The sequence below is a fragment of the Hypanus sabinus genome, chromosome 11 (assembly GCF_030144855.1).
Source record: "Hypanus sabinus isolate sHypSab1 chromosome 11, sHypSab1.hap1, whole genome shotgun sequence".
NCBI classification, from domain to species: Eukaryota; Metazoa; Chordata; class Chondrichthyes; order Myliobatiformes; family Dasyatidae; genus Hypanus; species Hypanus sabinus.
In genome coordinates this window covers 21,881,123-21,899,899 of record NC_082716.1, presented here as the reverse complement: position 1 = coordinate 21,899,899, position 18,777 = coordinate 21,881,123, and the positions used below count along the sequence as shown (strand labels likewise).

Here is an 18,777-nt window from a genome sequence, read left to right as displayed (position 1 = left end):
GAGCTCGTTTGGTGTCATCAAATTTGGTCAAGTTCGCCAACCACTCAAGCTTGCACTTAGGGGCAGTGCCCTCAAGGGCACTATATAAGGGGAGCATAAGTTCAACAGCTCATGGAATGAAATGGTGATAAAAATTCACCATACCTCAAAACCCTTGCAGTGCTTTGGTAGTGCAGGGCAGTGCTAAGTCCATTATAGCAGTGACTTTTGGCGGCAGTGGAGTTGCACCTTATCCACAGAAAGAGAAAGTCAACAGTAGTCTGGCTTTTAATGGGGTTAATAATTAGCCCGTATTGACTTAAGTACTTGAAAAGTGTGCAGAGATGTGGTAAGTGTTCAAATTTGGATGCGATGTCGACAAGTATGTCATCCAGTTAAACAAAAAGAAAAGCTAAGTCTTTAACAAAGTCACTTGGTTGCTGGAAAGTCTGTTCTGCATTTTTCAGCCCAGATGGCACATGCAGAGTCTCAGATAGGCCAAATTGGGTTGTAACAGCAGTTTTGAGAACATCCTCCGCACACACAAGCATCTGATGGTCCCCCTGACTAAGTCTGCTTTAGAAAAAAGTATCTTTCCAGCTAAATCTACAGAAACGTTTTGGATATGTGAGGCCAGGTAACGATTGGGAGTGGCGGCATCATTAAGGAGCATGGCAAGCAACCACCAACGGGCTTAGGGACCACATGGAGTGCTAAACCCCAAGGGCTACTCAACCTGTGTACAATGCCAAGCATTTCCATGCTAGCAAACTCAAGTCTTCGTGCTGGCCAGTTTTCTGAGTTCAGTCTACGTGCACAGACATGGACTGTCAAGCTGGTTGAGGAAATGTGGTGCTTTGTGACTGTAGTGGAAAACGTTGGCTTGGTGAGGTTTGGGAATTCGGCCAGGAGCAGACTGAATTCACAGGTGGTGGTGCATGCACTAGACAGAGTCATTGTGGGGAACTTACTGGGGGTACAAGGTAACAACACAAGGCCCTCTGCAACCACAAGCTGGCAGTTCTGAAGATCTACTAACAGTCCTTTGGCGCACAGGACATGTCCCATGTCTTAGACAAAGTCCCACGTGTAGTATCGCCCACTGAAGCAGAGCATCATGTGTCATGTCTCACAAGTCCAGATCCTGCCTTCAGCAAGGGTCCCGTTGCTCTCCACCTTGTAATCATTGGGCAACGCTGGCCGCACACTCACGTGAGTGCCCGTGTCACACAGGAAGCATCGCCCTGAAACAATAGGTGACCCTGCCCACGGTGTTCACAGACCTCCTACCTTCTGATGCACTGGCACCGTCGAAGCTGCGTGGCAGTTGGCACTCCTTGCCATTTGAGCCAAAGCACGCGTGAGTAAAACATAGACCTGGCGTCATCTGGTTTGGAGCCATGGGCGTGAGACTGCCGGAGGCCTACTGAGACAGTGAAAGGAGGAGGAACGATGCACTTCTACCTGACCGAGTGTCGCCTATCGGGCACCTAAGCTTAGTGTCAGCTGTACAAACTTGATCAGCCACTTATTGCATAAAGAGTTCTTTCAAAATAAAACAAGAATGGTGATTGCCCAGGAGAGATAGTACATGGTCCATAAGTTCACCCAGGATGTACTCACTCAGACTGACAGCCCAAAAGTCTGAAGAAGGTGAGTTTCCAGAGTGACGTATTTATCACATGCAGGCAGATGGTCTAGTAGACAGACCACTCTGGCTCCAGTGGAACTACTTAGCAATGCTACGACATTGTGAAATTTGGTATCTCTCACAGCACAAACTGGGCTCCCGCCTGTGCAAACCACGTTTGCACTGCTCCCAAAACTCTGGCAGCTTCAAAGTGGCTGCATTGGTCGACATTGAGTAACACAGGAATTGTCTGAGAGTGTCGGGGTCACCAATGTAGGATTTTATGAATATAACTTGCAAGAGTCATTTTATGTGCTTAACAAAATCCATAGCCCTTTACTTCCAGTATGAATAAAACAAAGTCACTGAGACTCTTAAAGAGAACACAACTCAATGATAATGTTTGTGAATTATGTAGAACAGTTTCTATTATGAACAATATCACCCATTACTTTGGAGCTTTGAAACCCCTCATGTTGGGAAGGTGTGAGAATAACTGATGGAAATAGGAGAACGAGGTCCCTGCTCTCAAAAAGTAGAAGGGAACATCAGAAGCTGAACGGAGTCGTGTCACCACAACAACCTTGCACTCAATGTCAGTAAGGCCAAAGGAGTGAATGTGGTCTTCAGATAGGGTAAGACAAGGCAACACACACAGTGATCATCAAGGGATCAGAAGTGGAAAGGGTGTTAACATCTCTGAGGATCTGACATGGGCACAACGTATCGATGCAGCTACTAAGAAGGCAATTCAGTGGCTATATTTCATTAGGATTTTGAGAAGATTTGCTACATTATCAAAGACAACAATTTCTACAGATGCCCCATGGACAGCATTCTAACTGACATGCTGTCTGGTGGGGGGGGGGGGGCTACCGACAGGATCAAAATAAGCTGCATCAAGTCATGAACTCATTCAGCCCCATCATGGGCAGTTCCCTCCCCAGCATCCAGGATGCCTCAAAAAGGCTGCATCCATCATTAAGGACCCCCATCACCCAGGACGTGCCCTCCTCTCATCGCTACCATCAGGGAGGAGGTACAGGATCCTGAAAGCACACACTCAACAATTCGGGAATAGCTTCTTCCTCTCTACTGTCAGATTTCTGAATAGACATTAAACCCATGGACACTACTTCACTATTTTTTTTCTCTTTTTGCACTACTTACTTAATTTAACTTTTAAAATATATACGGTATATTAAATTACACTAAGTACAGTTTTTATTATGTATTACAATGACCTGCTGCTGCATGGCAAAAATTTAAACCTAATTCTAATAACTGCTGGTGTTGGGATCTTTGCTTTGATTTCAGAAAAGAGAGATGGGCTTGAACGATAAATTGGCACAAGTGTGCTAATGCAGGACATTGACAGGAGTTTAACATGAATATGAAGTTGATTTCAATCTGTTCCGACAAAAAGTTTTTGTATCAATTCACTAATGGTTGACAATTACGATAGCAGAATGAACACTAGTATCAGTATATTAAACATGACTAATGTTATGAGAGTTCATCAGTGTTTTAACAGAAGCATTTAAAATATCCATATATCAGATGGCACCAGAGATAGACATTGATCTCAGTGGCTTCTCTCAATACAGGAAAAAAAGCCTTAGATAAATCCTACTAAACCCCAGACCAAGAATGGACTTCCTGTTGCTTCTGAGGATAATTAATAAAACATTCAAATTCCAGGACTCCAGTCTTGGGGTTGTTGCAAAACTGAACACTATCTCGTTATTCATTTTTATTGCACTATATATGTTTTTGAAATGTACGGTAATTTTGTACTCTACTGCCACCGCAGATCAGAAAACTTCACCTTTACGAGCCAGTGATAATAAATCAGATTCAGAAAGTACAGAGAGTTAAAAATGGATAGCATAGAGGTTAGCATAACACTACTGTCAAGTAGAAGTCTGTATGTTCTCCCCATGACCGTGTGGATTCCCTCCAGGTGCCCTGGTTTCCCCCCACATTCTAAAGGCGTATGAGTTAGGATCAGTAAGTTGTGGGCTTGTTATGTTGGCATCGGAAGCATGGTGACACTTGCAGACAACCCCCAGTACATCCCCAACACAAACGATGCACTTCAATCTGTGTTTCAATGTACATGTTACTAACAAATCCAATCTTTAACAAAAAAAAACTGGCAGTGTAGTCTTCCTTTGTACAAGACTGTGGCTTGGACAAATACAGATTATTATCCAGTTTTTGTTCACTCCAGGGCTAGATTCAGAAGAGGACAACTTAGTTCGCATCTTTTTTCTAAAAAAAATTAACAATAACCAGGAGTAGAAAATTGGGTACATTTCATGTGAAAAGTCAGAATAAATTGCACAGAAACAGGCCCTTTGGCCCAACTGGTCTATGCTGACTGAATTAAACTCCATTTGCCATTCCCCGGCCCACTTAATCAGCAGATCAAGATCCTTCTGTAATTTTTGATTTCTTCTTCATTGTCCTCTATACAAACTATATTAGAATCATGTTACTAACCATGCCTAGTACATTCTTATCCAAACTATTGATATGGATGACAACAGAAATGGGCCCAGCATCCACCCCAGAGGCACTCAACAAGTCACAGGCCTCCAGTTCAAGAAGGAACTTTCTACACCTCCCTCTGCTTTCTACCATCAAGCCGATTGTGTATCTAATTAGCCAACTTTGTCCAGAGCAGGGGTTCTCAACTTTTTTTATGCCAATGACCAACACCATTAAGTATGAGGTCTGTGGATCCCCAGTTGTGAACCCTTGCTCTAGGGGGATGGTGATTGTGAAGGAGTGATATTGGCAAAAGCCTTAATAAAATATGTTAATAAATTGGCTTTTCTCCAGAAGACTTCATGGCTGTGCAACTGAGGAGTTAATGGCATGTGAAGATAAATGATACTGTGATGGAATTAGGCTTGATAAACTAGAACAACATTTCCTGATCATATCCATAGGCTCTAAAAGTTATATTTACCCAGAATTAGTAGAGTGTCATTTGAAAATCTCTTCCTTGCTGATTTCGACAGATTCTTAATCAATGGAACTTCCAATGATTAGATCGTTCGCTGGTCAATAAGAAGCAGTAGCTTTCCTGTTCTCCCTCGCTCCCTCCTCAGTCCTTGACTCTTTTACTGATAAAATCCCTTTCTATCTCGGCTTGGACTCATCCAGGGGTCCAGCACTCACATGGTTCGTCGATTCCTGGCATGTGCCACTCTTCCCCATGATCATCACTATTGAATTTCCAATATCTGTTTCTTTTGTGATTCAATGGATTATGCATGGTTACAATAATGAATCGGGTACACAATATACAAAACAAAAGTAAAAGCAATATCGGGAAACAATACACTTTAGTCCTGAAGATACACAAGATGAGACAATGATTCAAATGTACAGAGATTACTGGTAAGCATTCTGATTGTAGTGACCACTTGTGCTGCCTCCTGGAAAATCCCGTTTACTTCTGACCCTCTGACTGACTACTTTAACCTTTCATGAGGTATTCATGAGGTATCACAATGTTCCATGGTCACTTTTGCTTATTAAACCACTTGCAAATGCTGTCCATACAGGATTCACATGGACACCAATACAATTACACAAGGTGTGTTTGAATAAATGCAGAATTTAATCCCACGATATTAGGTACACTAGTACACCTGCTCATTAATGCAGGCCTCTAACCCTCAGCCTGTTCTGTGGCACAAAATCAATGCATTAAAGCATGGAGACCTGGTCAAGAGGTTCAGATCAAATATCAGAATGGGGAAGAAATGTGATCTAATAACCTTGACCGTGGAATGATTGCTGGTGCCAGATCCGAGGTTTGAACATCTCAGAAACAGCTGATCTTCTGACATTTTCATGCACAACAGCCTCCAGAGCAGGGGTTCCCAATCTTTTGTCATGCCATGGACCCCTGCCATTAACTGAGGGGTCCATGGACCCCAGGTTGGAAACCCCTGATCTAGAGTTTACAAAGATGGGTATGAGAAACAAAAACAAATCCAGTGAGTAGCATTTCTGTGGGCGAAAATGCCTTGTTAATGAGAGAGGCCAGACTGATTCAAGCAGGAAGGCGACAGTAACTCAAATCACCACACATTACAACAGTGGTGCGCAAAAGAGTATCTCTGGATGCACAACGTGTCGAACCTTGAAGTGAATGGACTACAGCAGCAGAAAACCACAAAGATACAGTCAGTAGCCACTATTTTAGATATAGGGGCTACCTAATAAAGTGGCCACTGAGTGGATATTAATCCTAATCTGTAATGGGGTACAAGACCCACAGGGAGAGTTAAAGAGTTAAGAAAATAAAATCACATAATGCTGGCAGAATTGTCAGTAAATAGTGTCTGCTGCTGCCACTCGCAGAGCTGTCAGTAACTAGAGAGTCTGATTCAAGATATCTGGCATGAGCGTCAGAGGTGAGAAAAAAATATTTTGTGCCTAATATTAAACTTCAATTGATATAGTATCTCTGATAAAGAAAAGAATTGCCAAGGTACTGCACAAGACTCTGGTCAAACAAAGAATGGGTACCAAATTTTACCTCTTAGTCCAGATGCATATAGGTGTCAAGAAACATCTTAAAAGAGGGGTGAGTTAGAAAATCCAGAGCACACGTACAAAATGCTGGAAGAATTCAGCAGGCCAGGCAGCATCTTTACCAGGGCTCCCAACCTGGGTTCCACAGACCCCCTTGCTTAAATGGTATCCAAAAAAAGGTTGGGAACTCCTTATTTATAGAGAGGAATAAAAAGTCAACATTTTGGGCTGAGATTCTTCATCAAGACTCGTGTCCAAAGCTGCTTATCCCTCTCCATAGATGCTGCCTGACCCCTGACCTGTTGGGGGTGTGTGTGCGTGTGTGTGTACGCACGCACACATCTGCAGAAAGTCTTGTGCATCAGTTGGAATAGCCAGAAATGTTTCAAAAGAGAATCCCACTGCTTCACACCTTGGCAGCTGAACAAATGCCTGCAAATGGTTGGTTGAGTAAACAGAAACACAGAAAACCTACAGCACAGTCCAGGCCCTTCGGCCCACAATGCTGTGCTGAACATGTACTTACCTTAGAAATTATCAAGGGTTACCCATAGCCCTTTTCTAAGCTCCATATACCGATCCAGGAGTCTCTTAAAAGACCTTATTGTATCCGCCTCCACCGCCGTCACCAGCAGCCCATTCCACGCACTCACTACTATCTAGGTACAGAGGAGATCTCCCTGACATCTCCTCTGTACCTATTTCCAAGCACCTTAAAATTGTGCCTTCTTCTGTTAGCCATTTCAGCCCTGGGAGAAAGCCTCCGTCTATCCGCATGAACGATGCTTCTCATCATCTTATGTAATCTCTCTCATCCTCTGTTTCTCCAAGGAGTAAAGGACAAGTTCACTCAACCTATTCTCATAAGGCACACTCCCCAATCCAGGCAACATCCTTGTAAATCTCCTCTGCACCCTTTCCATAGTTTCCACATCTTTCCTATAGTGAGGCAACCAGAACCGAGCACAGTACTTCAAGTGGGGTCTGACCAGAGTCCTATACAGCTGTAACATTACCGCTCAGCCTCTTGAACTCAATCCCGTGGCTGAGGAAGGCCAATGCACCGTATGCCTTCTTAACTATAGTCAACCTGTGCAGCAGCTTTGAGCATCCTATGGACTTGGACCCCAAGTCCCCCTGATCCTTCACACTGCCAAGAGTCTTACCATTAATGCTATATCCTGCCATCATATTTGACTTACCAGAGTGAACTACCTCACACTAAATGCTGTGGATACTCAGCAGGTCAGGCAGCACGTGCGATATCTCAGGTCAATGACTTTCAATTAGTCAATAATCTGCAAAATTAATTATTTTACTGGCTTTGCAGACACTAAAGTCATCAAGTCATAGAGAGATATAGCTCAGATCACCAAAGAGGTAAAAGCACAACCACCAAGTTCTCAAACATCCATTCATATTCATCCTACCGTAACCCATAGGCATGACATCAGCTATATTTTTTTAAAAGTTTGAGGAGGTTTGGTATGTCACCTAAAAACGCTCACAAATTTCTAGAGATGTCTCATGGAGGCCATTCTAACTGGCTGTGTCACCACCTGGTATGGGGGAGCAACACAAGATTGAAGAGAGCTGCAGAGAGTTGTAAATGTAGTCAGCTCCATCATGGGCACTAGCCTCCATAGCATCCAGGGCATCATCAAGGAGCGATGCCTCAACAAGGCTGCGTTCATCATTAAGGACCCCCACCACCCAGGTCATGCCCTTTTCTCATTGCTACCATCGGGGAGGAGGAACAGAGCGTGAAGGCACACACTCAACATTTCGAGAACACCTTCCTCTCCACGGCCATCCAATTTCTGAACACTACCTCACTACTTTTTTATTTCTATTTTTGCACTACTTATTTAACTATTTTATATATATACTCTCTGTAATTCACAGTTGTTTCTTGATTATTATGTATTGCATGTACCGCAGCCACAAAGTTAACAAATTTTACCACACACTGTATGCCAGAGATATTAAACTTGATTCTCATTAACTCCCCAAAGATTCTATTGCTCATCTAACACTCGGAACACACTCACAAGTCTTCGGTGTATGGGGGGACACACAGGAGAAACTTGTCTGGTCATAGGCAGAACGTATAAACTCTACACAGACAGCACTGGGAGTCAGGATCGAACCCTCATCACTGAGATTGTGAGGCAGTTACTCTCCTTTCTGTGTCACTGTTCCTTGCTGAGCATTTCTGATGACTTCTGCTTCTATTTCAGAGCGGTCAACACCTTTGAGTCAGACACTGAGGTTGAGCTCGAGCTCGGGTGCAATGCAGCCGAAGAAGTGGACGCACTTGACGCAGTGAAGCGCACTCGCTGGGCTGAAGAAGGGCTGGGAGCTGTCGAGCCGGCTAAAGCTGCATAAACTACACAGTGACCTCTCTGATTTCAAGGTAAGAATTTGCTGGCAGGCTGAAAAATCTGACGGTGGAGAGGAAGAGGCAGCTCCAAAATCACAGAGTGTGGTTTTCAGGCTCCTGGACCTCCTCCAATGCACAGGATTGGTCCCTGCCTCAGCCTCTCAGTGGATGCTGCAATGAGGAGGAGTTTCTTTTGTCAGAGATCGTGAATCTGTGGGATTCAATGCCACAGACAGCTGTGGAAGCCAAGCCAGTGGAGCTTGATAGGTTCTTGATAAGTCAGGGCATCGAAAGTCACGGGCAGGTGAATGGGGTTGAGAAGGATAATAAATCAGCCATGATAGAATGGTGGAGCAGTCTCGATGGGCCAAATGGCCTAAATCTGGTCTCCTGTCATATGGTCTATTTCCATTATTTTGATTTTTTTTGTTTCTCGTTGATGATCTACAAATGCACATGATTGATAACGGAGAAGTGAGGCTCTCAGAGGGTTAAAAGACTGGATGGGGATTATAAAGATGAGACTCAATTTATTCATAATCAAGGGGTTACTTAACCAGTTCAGTACTGGAGACATGAGACATGACATTAGGTCATGGGTACTTTTGAATGACAGCTGGATTACAGAGAGTAGGGGGTGTAAAGCCAGCCCGGAACATTCTAAAATGGCTGATAGATGAGATTTAAACTGGGGAGGGGTTAGGGGGGGAGAACAAATTTGACCAATGATAATAATATTGTGGGTTAAATGGCACCTTTACATTGTAAACCCATTCATGATAGGTAACGTGCTGCCTGAGAAAGTGAAGAAAATAGATTTAATAGCAACTCTGAAAAGGGGATTGAATGAATCCTGGGGAGGGGGGGGGGAGTTAAAAATGATGGAGAGGACAAGGTCTGAGGGTTTTCATCAAGTTGGCAAAGAACAAAAGCCTCGTGCTCTTTGTGTGCAACATGGTTCTGTGTTTTTATATCAAAGGAAATATGATCTGAGAGAGTTTTATTGGCTAGAGTTATTAGTGTACACTGTATCATGCTCAAGACACCAGAACTAGAATTAAAATCAATTGCAATCCTGAAAGTTTTCCAGCATTTAGAAACCAGTTCTTAATTCATTTCCCCAAACTCCAATAAAGTCAAAGTATTTTGGCTGTCTGAAAGACACAGTGATTTCTTCATATTCACCAATATCAATCTGTTCTACTAATGCATTCATTGTGACGGTCATTTATTAAAGTTTCGATCCTTCCATATAATTCAAGATATTTTCTCGTGCTATTCAGGATTTGTAATGTGAATGTTTTCAAGAAACTGGTCCATGCTTTGGCATTCTTGACACTAATGCAGAAATCACTTATAGGAGGCGACAGTTCCTGTCTGAATGAACCCGAGATATACTGACATCCACTCCGCCGAAATACAGAGCTTTGCTACAAGCTGTTTCCGTCTCCCAGAACTGAATTGAATTGACTGTATTACTTACATCCTTCACACACGAGGAGTAAAAATCTTTACGTTACGTCTCCGTCTAAATGTGCAATTCATAATGACAGGGTATCAAGCAGTTACAGTGTGTGTCTGAATTAGACAGTGTAGCAGTAAACCGTACACTACTTTTAGCCACTCCATACAGCAGTACATCGCTAAATGTTAGAGATAAAGTTCTGCACACCCTCTTTCGTTGTATGCAGATCGCTTTCATTAATACCACGCAGAAAACCGCCACTATTTTTGCCTTTCTTCCTACCTCGAAGAAGCTGACCCGGCTCATGGCTGCAGGAGCTCCCGGGCGTCAGGTGCCGGTCCTCCGTGTGATCTAAGGAGTAACCCCGGTGGCTTGCGCTCGCTGACAGCTCGGGTGAGTAACGCGAGCAGAAGTCGGAATCAGAGAGTGCCTGGCAGTGGACCGCGTCCTGACCATCTCCTCTCTGGGCCCTGGGAAATTCTATACAGGGTGGAGCTAAGGACGAAATGTGACTGAAGGCCAAGAATGGGAGCATCACTCACATCACCGGCTCAATGACTCCACGAGAATTTAGCGCAGTCTTCAATTCCCCTTGCACTGTTTCTGATTTCCCTCGCTGATTGCAACATCAGCTCTGCACAGGAGAGTGTTTGACTACAACCCTATCGTCCCTTGAAGATGACCTCGGATGTTTAAATACTGCTCTACTCCCAGCATCTCCCCTCTAACCCCGCCTCCTCCCCCATACCATCGCCCTACCCCCTCCCCCTCGCCCCACCCCTCCCCTCCCCCTCTCCCCCTCCCGCTCTCAATCCCTCCCACTCCCCCTCACCCTACCCCCTCTCCCCTCCCCCACTCCTCTTTCATTCCTCCTCTCTCCCTCCCCTTCTCCCTCCCTCCTCCGACCCTCATTGCTAGAGGGATTGAATTCAAGAGCAGGGAGGTCATGCTGCAACTATACAGGGTACTGGTGAGGCCGCACCTGGAGTGCTGTGTGCAGTTCTGGTCTCCAGACTTGAGGAAGGATATACTGGCTTTGGAGGCAGTGCAGAGGAAGTTCACCAGGTTGATTCCAGGGATGAAGGGGTTAACCTATGAGGTGAGATTGAGTTGCCTGGGACTATACTCTCTGGAATTCAGAAGAATGAGAGGGGATCTTATAGAAACATACAAAATTTTGAAAGGGATAGATAAGATAGAAGTAGGAAATTTGTTTCCATTGGTAGGGGAGACTAGAATTAGGGGACATTGCCTCAAGATTCAGGGGAGAAGATTTAGGACGGAGATGAAGAGAAACTGTTTTTCCCTGAGAGTGGTGAATCTGTGGAATTCTCTGCCCAGGGAAGCAATTGAGGCTTCTTCACTAAATATATTTAAGAGACAGTTAGATAGGTTTTACATAGTAAGGGAATTATGGGGAAAAAGCAGGTAGATGGAGCTGAGTTTACGGACAGATCAGCCATGATCTTATTGAATAGCGGGGCAGGCTCGATGGGCCGGATGGCCTACTCCTGCTCCTATTTCTTATGTTCTTATGTTTCGACCCCTCTTCCCCCCCCCACCCCGATCGAGCTGTTTTGCATATGAATCTACATTAATTGCTATCCTTAATATAGACAGAACGTGCCAAAGCATTTTACAGCAGCATTATCAAACATGCAACAACACAACATGAAAGGAAAGTTAAATATTTAGCAGTTTCAGAGACAGCATACTCTTCCAGCGCAACAAGCCCGTGGGGCTCAATTACACCCATGTGACAAATTAACCTGGTAACCCGTATGTCTTTGGGTTGTGGGAGGGGAGGACAGCAGAATGTCCAGAGGAAGTCCTCGCAGTCACAAGGAGATCATACAAGCTCCTTAGAGGCACCAGCGGGAAATGAACCCAGGTTACCAGGGCTGTAAAGTGTTACACTACCATGCTGCCATTTCCTGCTTTGGTGTTAAGTACAACTCTGCTCTGCACATGTCAATTAATATATTTAAAAGGCATTTATTGCATATCTAATGGGTCACAGATTTCAAACATGAAGCCTTGGGGTCTGTGACCATGTTGAGAGATAGATTACTGGACATTTTTAATTACTCATTCTTTCAGCAACTACAGTATATGAATTCAATTCAGGATGCCAAGGAGAAAGAAGTAGGGCTTCCAAAAGTTCTTCTCTAACTTTGGTCTTTAACTACTAGGTTCATCAGGACAGGCTTTATATTGCGTGTGCGTGCAGTAACATGAAACTGCAGCATACAGTATTCTAGTCTGAGCCAATAAGACTTGTATCCTTCCGACGAGGTGATCCAAGGAACAATAAACACTCTAGTGCTATTTGCTGACATCATCATTCCTGCGGACTCCAGTTGTGACAGCATCATACTAGATGAAGACATTATGCTCAAAGCATGTGCCACGTACATAAGCCACAGTCAGTGAACAATCAATACCTCATTTCCGATAATGGTTCTACATCTTCTGTCTCTCGAGACATACAGTGAAATGCATCACTTGTGTTAACAACCAGCACACCCGAGGGTGGGCCGGGGGCAGCCCGCAAGTGTCACCGCACATTCCGGAACCAACACAGCATTCCCACAATGCTCAGTGCCAACACAGCATTCCCACATTGCTCAGTGCCAACACAGCATTCCCACATTGCTCAGCAGAACAACACAGAACACAACAAAACAAGATGCAACAAGCAGCAAAACAACACAGCAAAACAAGTCCTGTCCCACCCCCTGTGCATACAGTCCCCCAGCCCCAGGTTAGGCCGTCTTTGGCCTCCATCCTCAAGCGGACTTGAACTCTAACATTGGGCTTCAACTTCTGCAGTGGACTCGCAGAGATTTGCAATCTTAGGGACTCCAGCGAACAGGCCTTGACCCCTGGTCTTCTGATTGACCCCCAGACCTTGATCCTCGGCATCGACTGCAGGACCAACCGATCACCAAACACTAGGCCTTGAATTCCAGTCTCGTCGCTTCATGTACCCTGGAGGTAATCAGACTTCAACTTCTATATGCCTGTCCTTTACATTCTCTGATAGTCTGCACTCTTTGTAACCTTTTCTGCCTTTCATGTTACCTCAGACTTTCTCTATTATTCCTTTTCCATTCCTTTCCTCCATATCTTAAAAACCGCTTTGTCTCCAACCTTTTCCAGTTCTGATAAAAGTTCTTCAATCTAAAACACCAACTTATTCATCCATTTCAAAGTCAAAGTATTTTTTAATCAAAGTACGTACAGCACTGTGCTAAAGTCTTGGGCACATGCATAAGACTTTTGAACAATACTATATTTACCAATATGGAGCAGAGAGTGAGTTTGTAAATGTGGTGGGAGCAAAGGATGTTGGGATTGGCAAGGGCAGAGTGCCACAGAAGGGGCGTGGAACAGGTGGCAGAGAAGGGAAGGGGGTTGGCACAGGTCCACCCCTGAGACACCAGGCAAGGTCATTTGATTCCAAATAATAGTTTTATTGGTTATTACAGAATGTCTCTGGTGCTTCCCACTCCCTCCCCTCTCCATTCCCCTTTTCAAAACTATGATTCCACTCTCCCTGCCCCCTTCCCACTCTCAGTCCACAATAGAGACCCTTTTCAGAATCAGATTTATCATCACTCACGGATTACTTGAAATTGTTTTCTTACAGCAGCAGCAGTACAGTGCAATACATAAAATTACTACAGTACTGTGCAAAAGTCTTAGACACCCTAGCTATATACATGTGCCTTAGACTTCTGCACAGCACTGAATACTGTGCTACCATATACTGCCTTTCATTTACAGGAGCATAAAGAAGCACAATAGAATTTATGAGAAGCTATACATAAACAAAGACTGACAAATTTCCATACATGCTACCAACGTAGATATTGAACATTCCCATCAACCCCATACACATATCTCCCCAGAGCCTATGGTTTCTTACACATCCATTCAGGTTATGTGTGAAAGAATAGATTATGGGGAGACAAAGGATTCTCCCAGCAGCCACCTATACAATGAACAATTTATAGTAGCTTACTAATCTAACAAATGACACATCTCAGAGGTGTGGGAAGAAATTGGTGACCCAGAAGAAAGCCGTGCAGTCGCAGACTCCACTCAGGCAATGCATACAGTTATTTCTCTATAATTCTCACATGTGTTTTGCTAAACAATTTCCTGAGCAATATATTGTTATCTTTTTTTTTAATCATTTAGCACGATCATGGATAAAGATACATAATATTTATCTGCATATAGTAACTAACCATCCGGTGTCAACAAATCAACTTAAAAAAAACTTATTCTGAATGTTATTACCAAGGTTAATAAGAGTTTTAGATACAAACAGAATGGAAACAGGTCCTTCAACCCAACTGGTCCATACCAAACAAGATTTCTTCTAGTCTCACTTGCCGGCATGGAATTCTTTCCTTTTCTTCCCTCCTTTACTCTCTGTATACTCTTGACTGTGTCATCACCCACAGCTCCAATCTGCTAATTAACTTTGCTGATGATGCTACACATTGGCCTAAACTCAAATAAATATGAGACAGCCTACAGAGAAGAAGTGATGAAATGCTTTGAGAGGTTGGTCATGACTAGACTGAACTCCTGCCTCAGCAAGGACCTGGACCCATTGCCACAATAGGTCAACGGCAGACGCAATCTCAATGGCTCTTCACATGGCTTTAGACCACCTGGACCACACAAGCACCTATGTCAGGATGCTGTTCATCAACAATAGCTCAGCATTTAATACCATCATTCCCACAATCCTGATTGAGAAGCTGCAGAACTTGGGCCTCTGTACACCTCCCTGCAATTGGATCCTCGACTTCCTAACCGGAAGACCACAATCTGTGCGGAATGGTGATAACATTTCCTCCCGCTGACGATCTACACTGGCGCACCTCAGGGGTGTGTGCTTAGCCCACTGCTCTACTCTCTAAATATACATGACTGTGTGGCTAGGCATAGATCAAATACCATCTATAAATTTTCTGATGATACAACCATTGTCGGTAGAATCTCAGGTAGCGACGAGAGGGCGTACAGGAGTGAGATATGCCAGCTAGAGGAATGGTACCACAGCAACAACCTGGCACTCAAAGTCAGTAAGTCAAAAGAGCTGATTGTGGTCTTCAGGAAGGGTAAGACGAAGGAACACATACCAATCCTCACAGAGGGATCAGAAGTGGAGAAAGTGAGCAGTTTCAAGTTCCTGGGTGTCCAGATCTCTGAGCATCTAACCTGGTCCCAATATATCGATGTAGTTATAAAGAAGGCAAGACAGCAGCTCTACTTTATTAGGAGTTTGAAGAAATTTCACATGTCAACAAATACACTCAAAAACTTCTATAGTTGTACCATGGAGAGCATTCTGACAGGCTGCATCACTGTCTGGTATGGAAGGGCGACTTGTACAGGACTGAAAGAAGCTGCAGAAGGTTGTAGATCTAGTCAGCTCCATCTTGGGTACTAGCCTACAAAGTACCCAGAAAATCTTCAGGGAGTGGTGCCAGTGTCTCAGAAAGGCAGCATCCCTTATTAAGGACCTCCAGCACCCAGGGCATGCCCTTTTCTCACTATTACCATCAGGTAAGAGATACAGAAGCCTGAAGACACACACTCAGTGATTCAGGAACAGCATCTTCCCCTCTGCCATCCGATTCATAAATGGACATTGAATCTTTGGACACCACTTCATTTTTTTAATATACATATGTAATCTATCCAACATACGTCATTTTTTACTTGTTTATTATTATAATTATTTTTTTCTCTCTGCTAGATTATGTATTACTTTGAACTGCTGCTGCTAAGTTAACAAATTTCAAGTCAGATGCCAGTGATAATAAACCTGATTCTGATTCTATCACAGTGGTGTCAAGAAAACAACCTCTCCCTCAATGTTGCAAAAACAAAGTAGCTAGTTGTGGACTACAGGAGGAATGGAGACAGGCTAGCCCCTACTGACATCAATGGATCTGGGGTTGAGAGGGTGAACAGCCTTAAATTCCTCGGCATAAACATCACCGAGGATCTCACGTGGTCTGTACATACCGGCTGTGTGGTGAAAAACGCACAACAGCACCTCTTTCACCTCAGATGGTTGAGCAAGCTTGGAATGGGCCCCCCAAATTCTAAGAACTTTCTACAGGGGCACAATAGAGAGCATCCTGACTGGCTACATCACTGCCTGGTATGGGAACTGTACTGTACTTCCCTCAATCACAGGACTCTGCAGAGAGTGATGCGGACAGCCCAGCGCATCTGTAGTTGTGAACTTCCCACTATTCAGGAGATTAACAAAGACAGGTATGTAAAGAGGATCATTGGGGACCCAAGTCACCCCAATCACAAACTGTTCCAGCTGTTACCATCCGGGAAGTGGTACCGCAGCATAAAAGTCAGGACCAACAGGCTCTGGGACAGCTTCTTCCAGCAGGCCATCAGGCTGATACCTACTGATACAATTGTATTTCATGTTGTACGTACTATTTATTATAAAGAACTATAAATTGCACATTGCACATTTAGATGGAGACGTAATGTATCTTACTCATCATGTATATGAAGAATGTAAGTAATAAAGTCAATTCAATTCAATTAGTTTAGATGGGTTCAGAGTCATTCTGAGGCTGCCAATCCTGTCTTGACTTTCCTCATCAACTTCCTTCTTTCAAAGTTCAAAGTAAATTTATTATCAAAGTAAAATATATGGCTTTATATATAACCCTGAGATTTGTTTTCTTGCAGGTGTACACAATAAATCCATAATAGAATAAATGAAAAACCACATCAACTTGGCATTCAGCCTGTGTACAAAAGACAACAAACTGTGCAAATGCAAGAAGGAAGAGAAAAAAAAATTAAATAAACAATAAGTATTAAGAACATGAGATGAAGAGTCCTTGAAAGTGAGTCTGTAAGTTGTGGGAACAGTTCAGTGATGGGGCAAGTGAAGTTGCTTCACGAATCAGAATCAGAATCAGGTTTAATATCACCAGCATATGTCAAGATGGTTGAGTTACTTGTGCATTAACTTCATCCTTATCGACCATGGTTTCCTTTGATGGTCAGTAATTTGATGTTGCTTCAAAGGAATGCTTCCACAGCAGGGCCAGAGATTAGTTATCAAATTGGACACCCTGCCCACATTCTCTCCATTTTGCTCAAGTCAAGTCATTTAACGATTCACATGTATACTATCAAACAAGACAATATTTCTCTGAATCAGGGTGTAAAGCACAGAACACACATGTAACACACAATTCCTTATGAGAGTATGGATGAAGTCTGCTAATGAATTGCTCACCAATAAACAAAGTGCATGAATTAAATATTGTAAGGTACAGAACAGATTGAATGCAATGGGGCACCCAGTTCAGAAGCCAAATGGCCTGAGTGAAGAAACTGTTCCCATCCTGACTGTTCTTATTTTTATGCAAAGGAGTCTTCCGCCTGAAGCTAGAAAGTCAAAGAGGATGTTGGATGAATGGGTGGGATCCTTGATAATACTAAGGCCCTGCATACACAGTGTTCCTGACCAATGTCCCTGATGTATGGAAGGAAGACCCCTATGACCCTCTCAGCCATTCTCACCATACTTTTTTACCAGTCTGATGAAAATTCATTATCCTGTTTCCCTCCACAAATATTGAATCACCTGCAAAATATTTCTAACCCTCCTGTTCTTATTTCACATTCCCAGTAGCTGGAGTGTTTTTTTAAATATTATTATTGTAAAATAGCTATTTGATGTAAATGTCACTTGAGAGTAACATATACAATAGTATTTGAACATAACTTGAACCAATCTGTCCAGTGTTCTTTCTACCAAATGGCCCAAGAATTCTGTGAAATCTTACGTTATGTTCAAGCTGCTCCTAATGATCTACCAAGATGGTTTTGGAAGAGGGCTGCAAATTCTGCATATGGTATTACACTAAATGTTCCCTAAGATCAGAGCAGAGATAACAATCACTGAGTCACCAGATAGGAAGTGAGCTGCATGTTAAATAGGTGTCAGATAGGCCACTGGAGCTTCCCCATTGGCCCTTGAATGCTCCTGTCCTGCTTCCATCTATGTTCCGTGTTTAATTTCACCTGCAAAGACACAATAGACAACTGATGCAGACAACTATACTTTGCAGTTTTGATACAAAGTCCGCACTGGCAATAAATGCCATACAGTATAATATTGGTATATTATCACTAATACTGTTCACACTGCAAGCCAAGGAATTTCATGGCGCCTTGGGATATATGATAATAAACTTTAGCCGATAAGGATCAGTACTAATCTGCACTCTAGGGATGACTTACATTGACAATCAAGAGGAAATCTGCAGATGCTGGAAATTCAAGCAACACACACAAAATGCTGGAGGAACTCACAGGCCAGGCAGCGTCTATAGGGAGAAGCACTGTCGACGTTTCGGGCCGAGACCCTTCGTCAGGACTAACTGAAGGAGTACAGTCCTGCTGAAGGGTCTCGGCTCGAAACGTCGACTGTACCCTTTCCCGTATATGCTACATGATCTACATTGAGCAGAGGTTGTTAGGGCAATTACCAGTAGCGCTGTAAATAATAAGAAAAAACAGAAAATGTTTGGGATTTGAACTTGTTGCACTGTACTGCTGTCACGTAGGACAGTCATGAGCCCTGCTGACCTCTGCGGCTGGCATTATCGATCACCCGTGTTTGCTTTATCTTAACTTGAGCCATGCTTTCGGTTTGAACCTGTCAAGCTAATGGTGATTCCTGCA

At 43.5% G+C, this 18,777-nt stretch overlaps 1 protein-coding gene across 1 annotated transcript in view; it reads right to left on the bottom strand.

The window, feature by feature from the left end:
* The window catches only part of LOC132401760 (very-long-chain enoyl-CoA reductase-like), a 110,845-nt gene extending 100,146 nt beyond the window's left edge, over positions 1-10,699 (bottom strand). The window contains exon 1 of the mRNA XM_059983934.1: positions 10,297-10,699. Within this exon, the coding sequence (XP_059839917.1) occupies positions 10,297-10,320 (24 nt within the window). The 5' untranslated portion in view covers positions 10,321-10,699. The remainder of the gene's footprint in view (positions 1-10,296) is intronic.
* Positions 10,700-18,777: the final 8,078 nt, after the last annotated feature.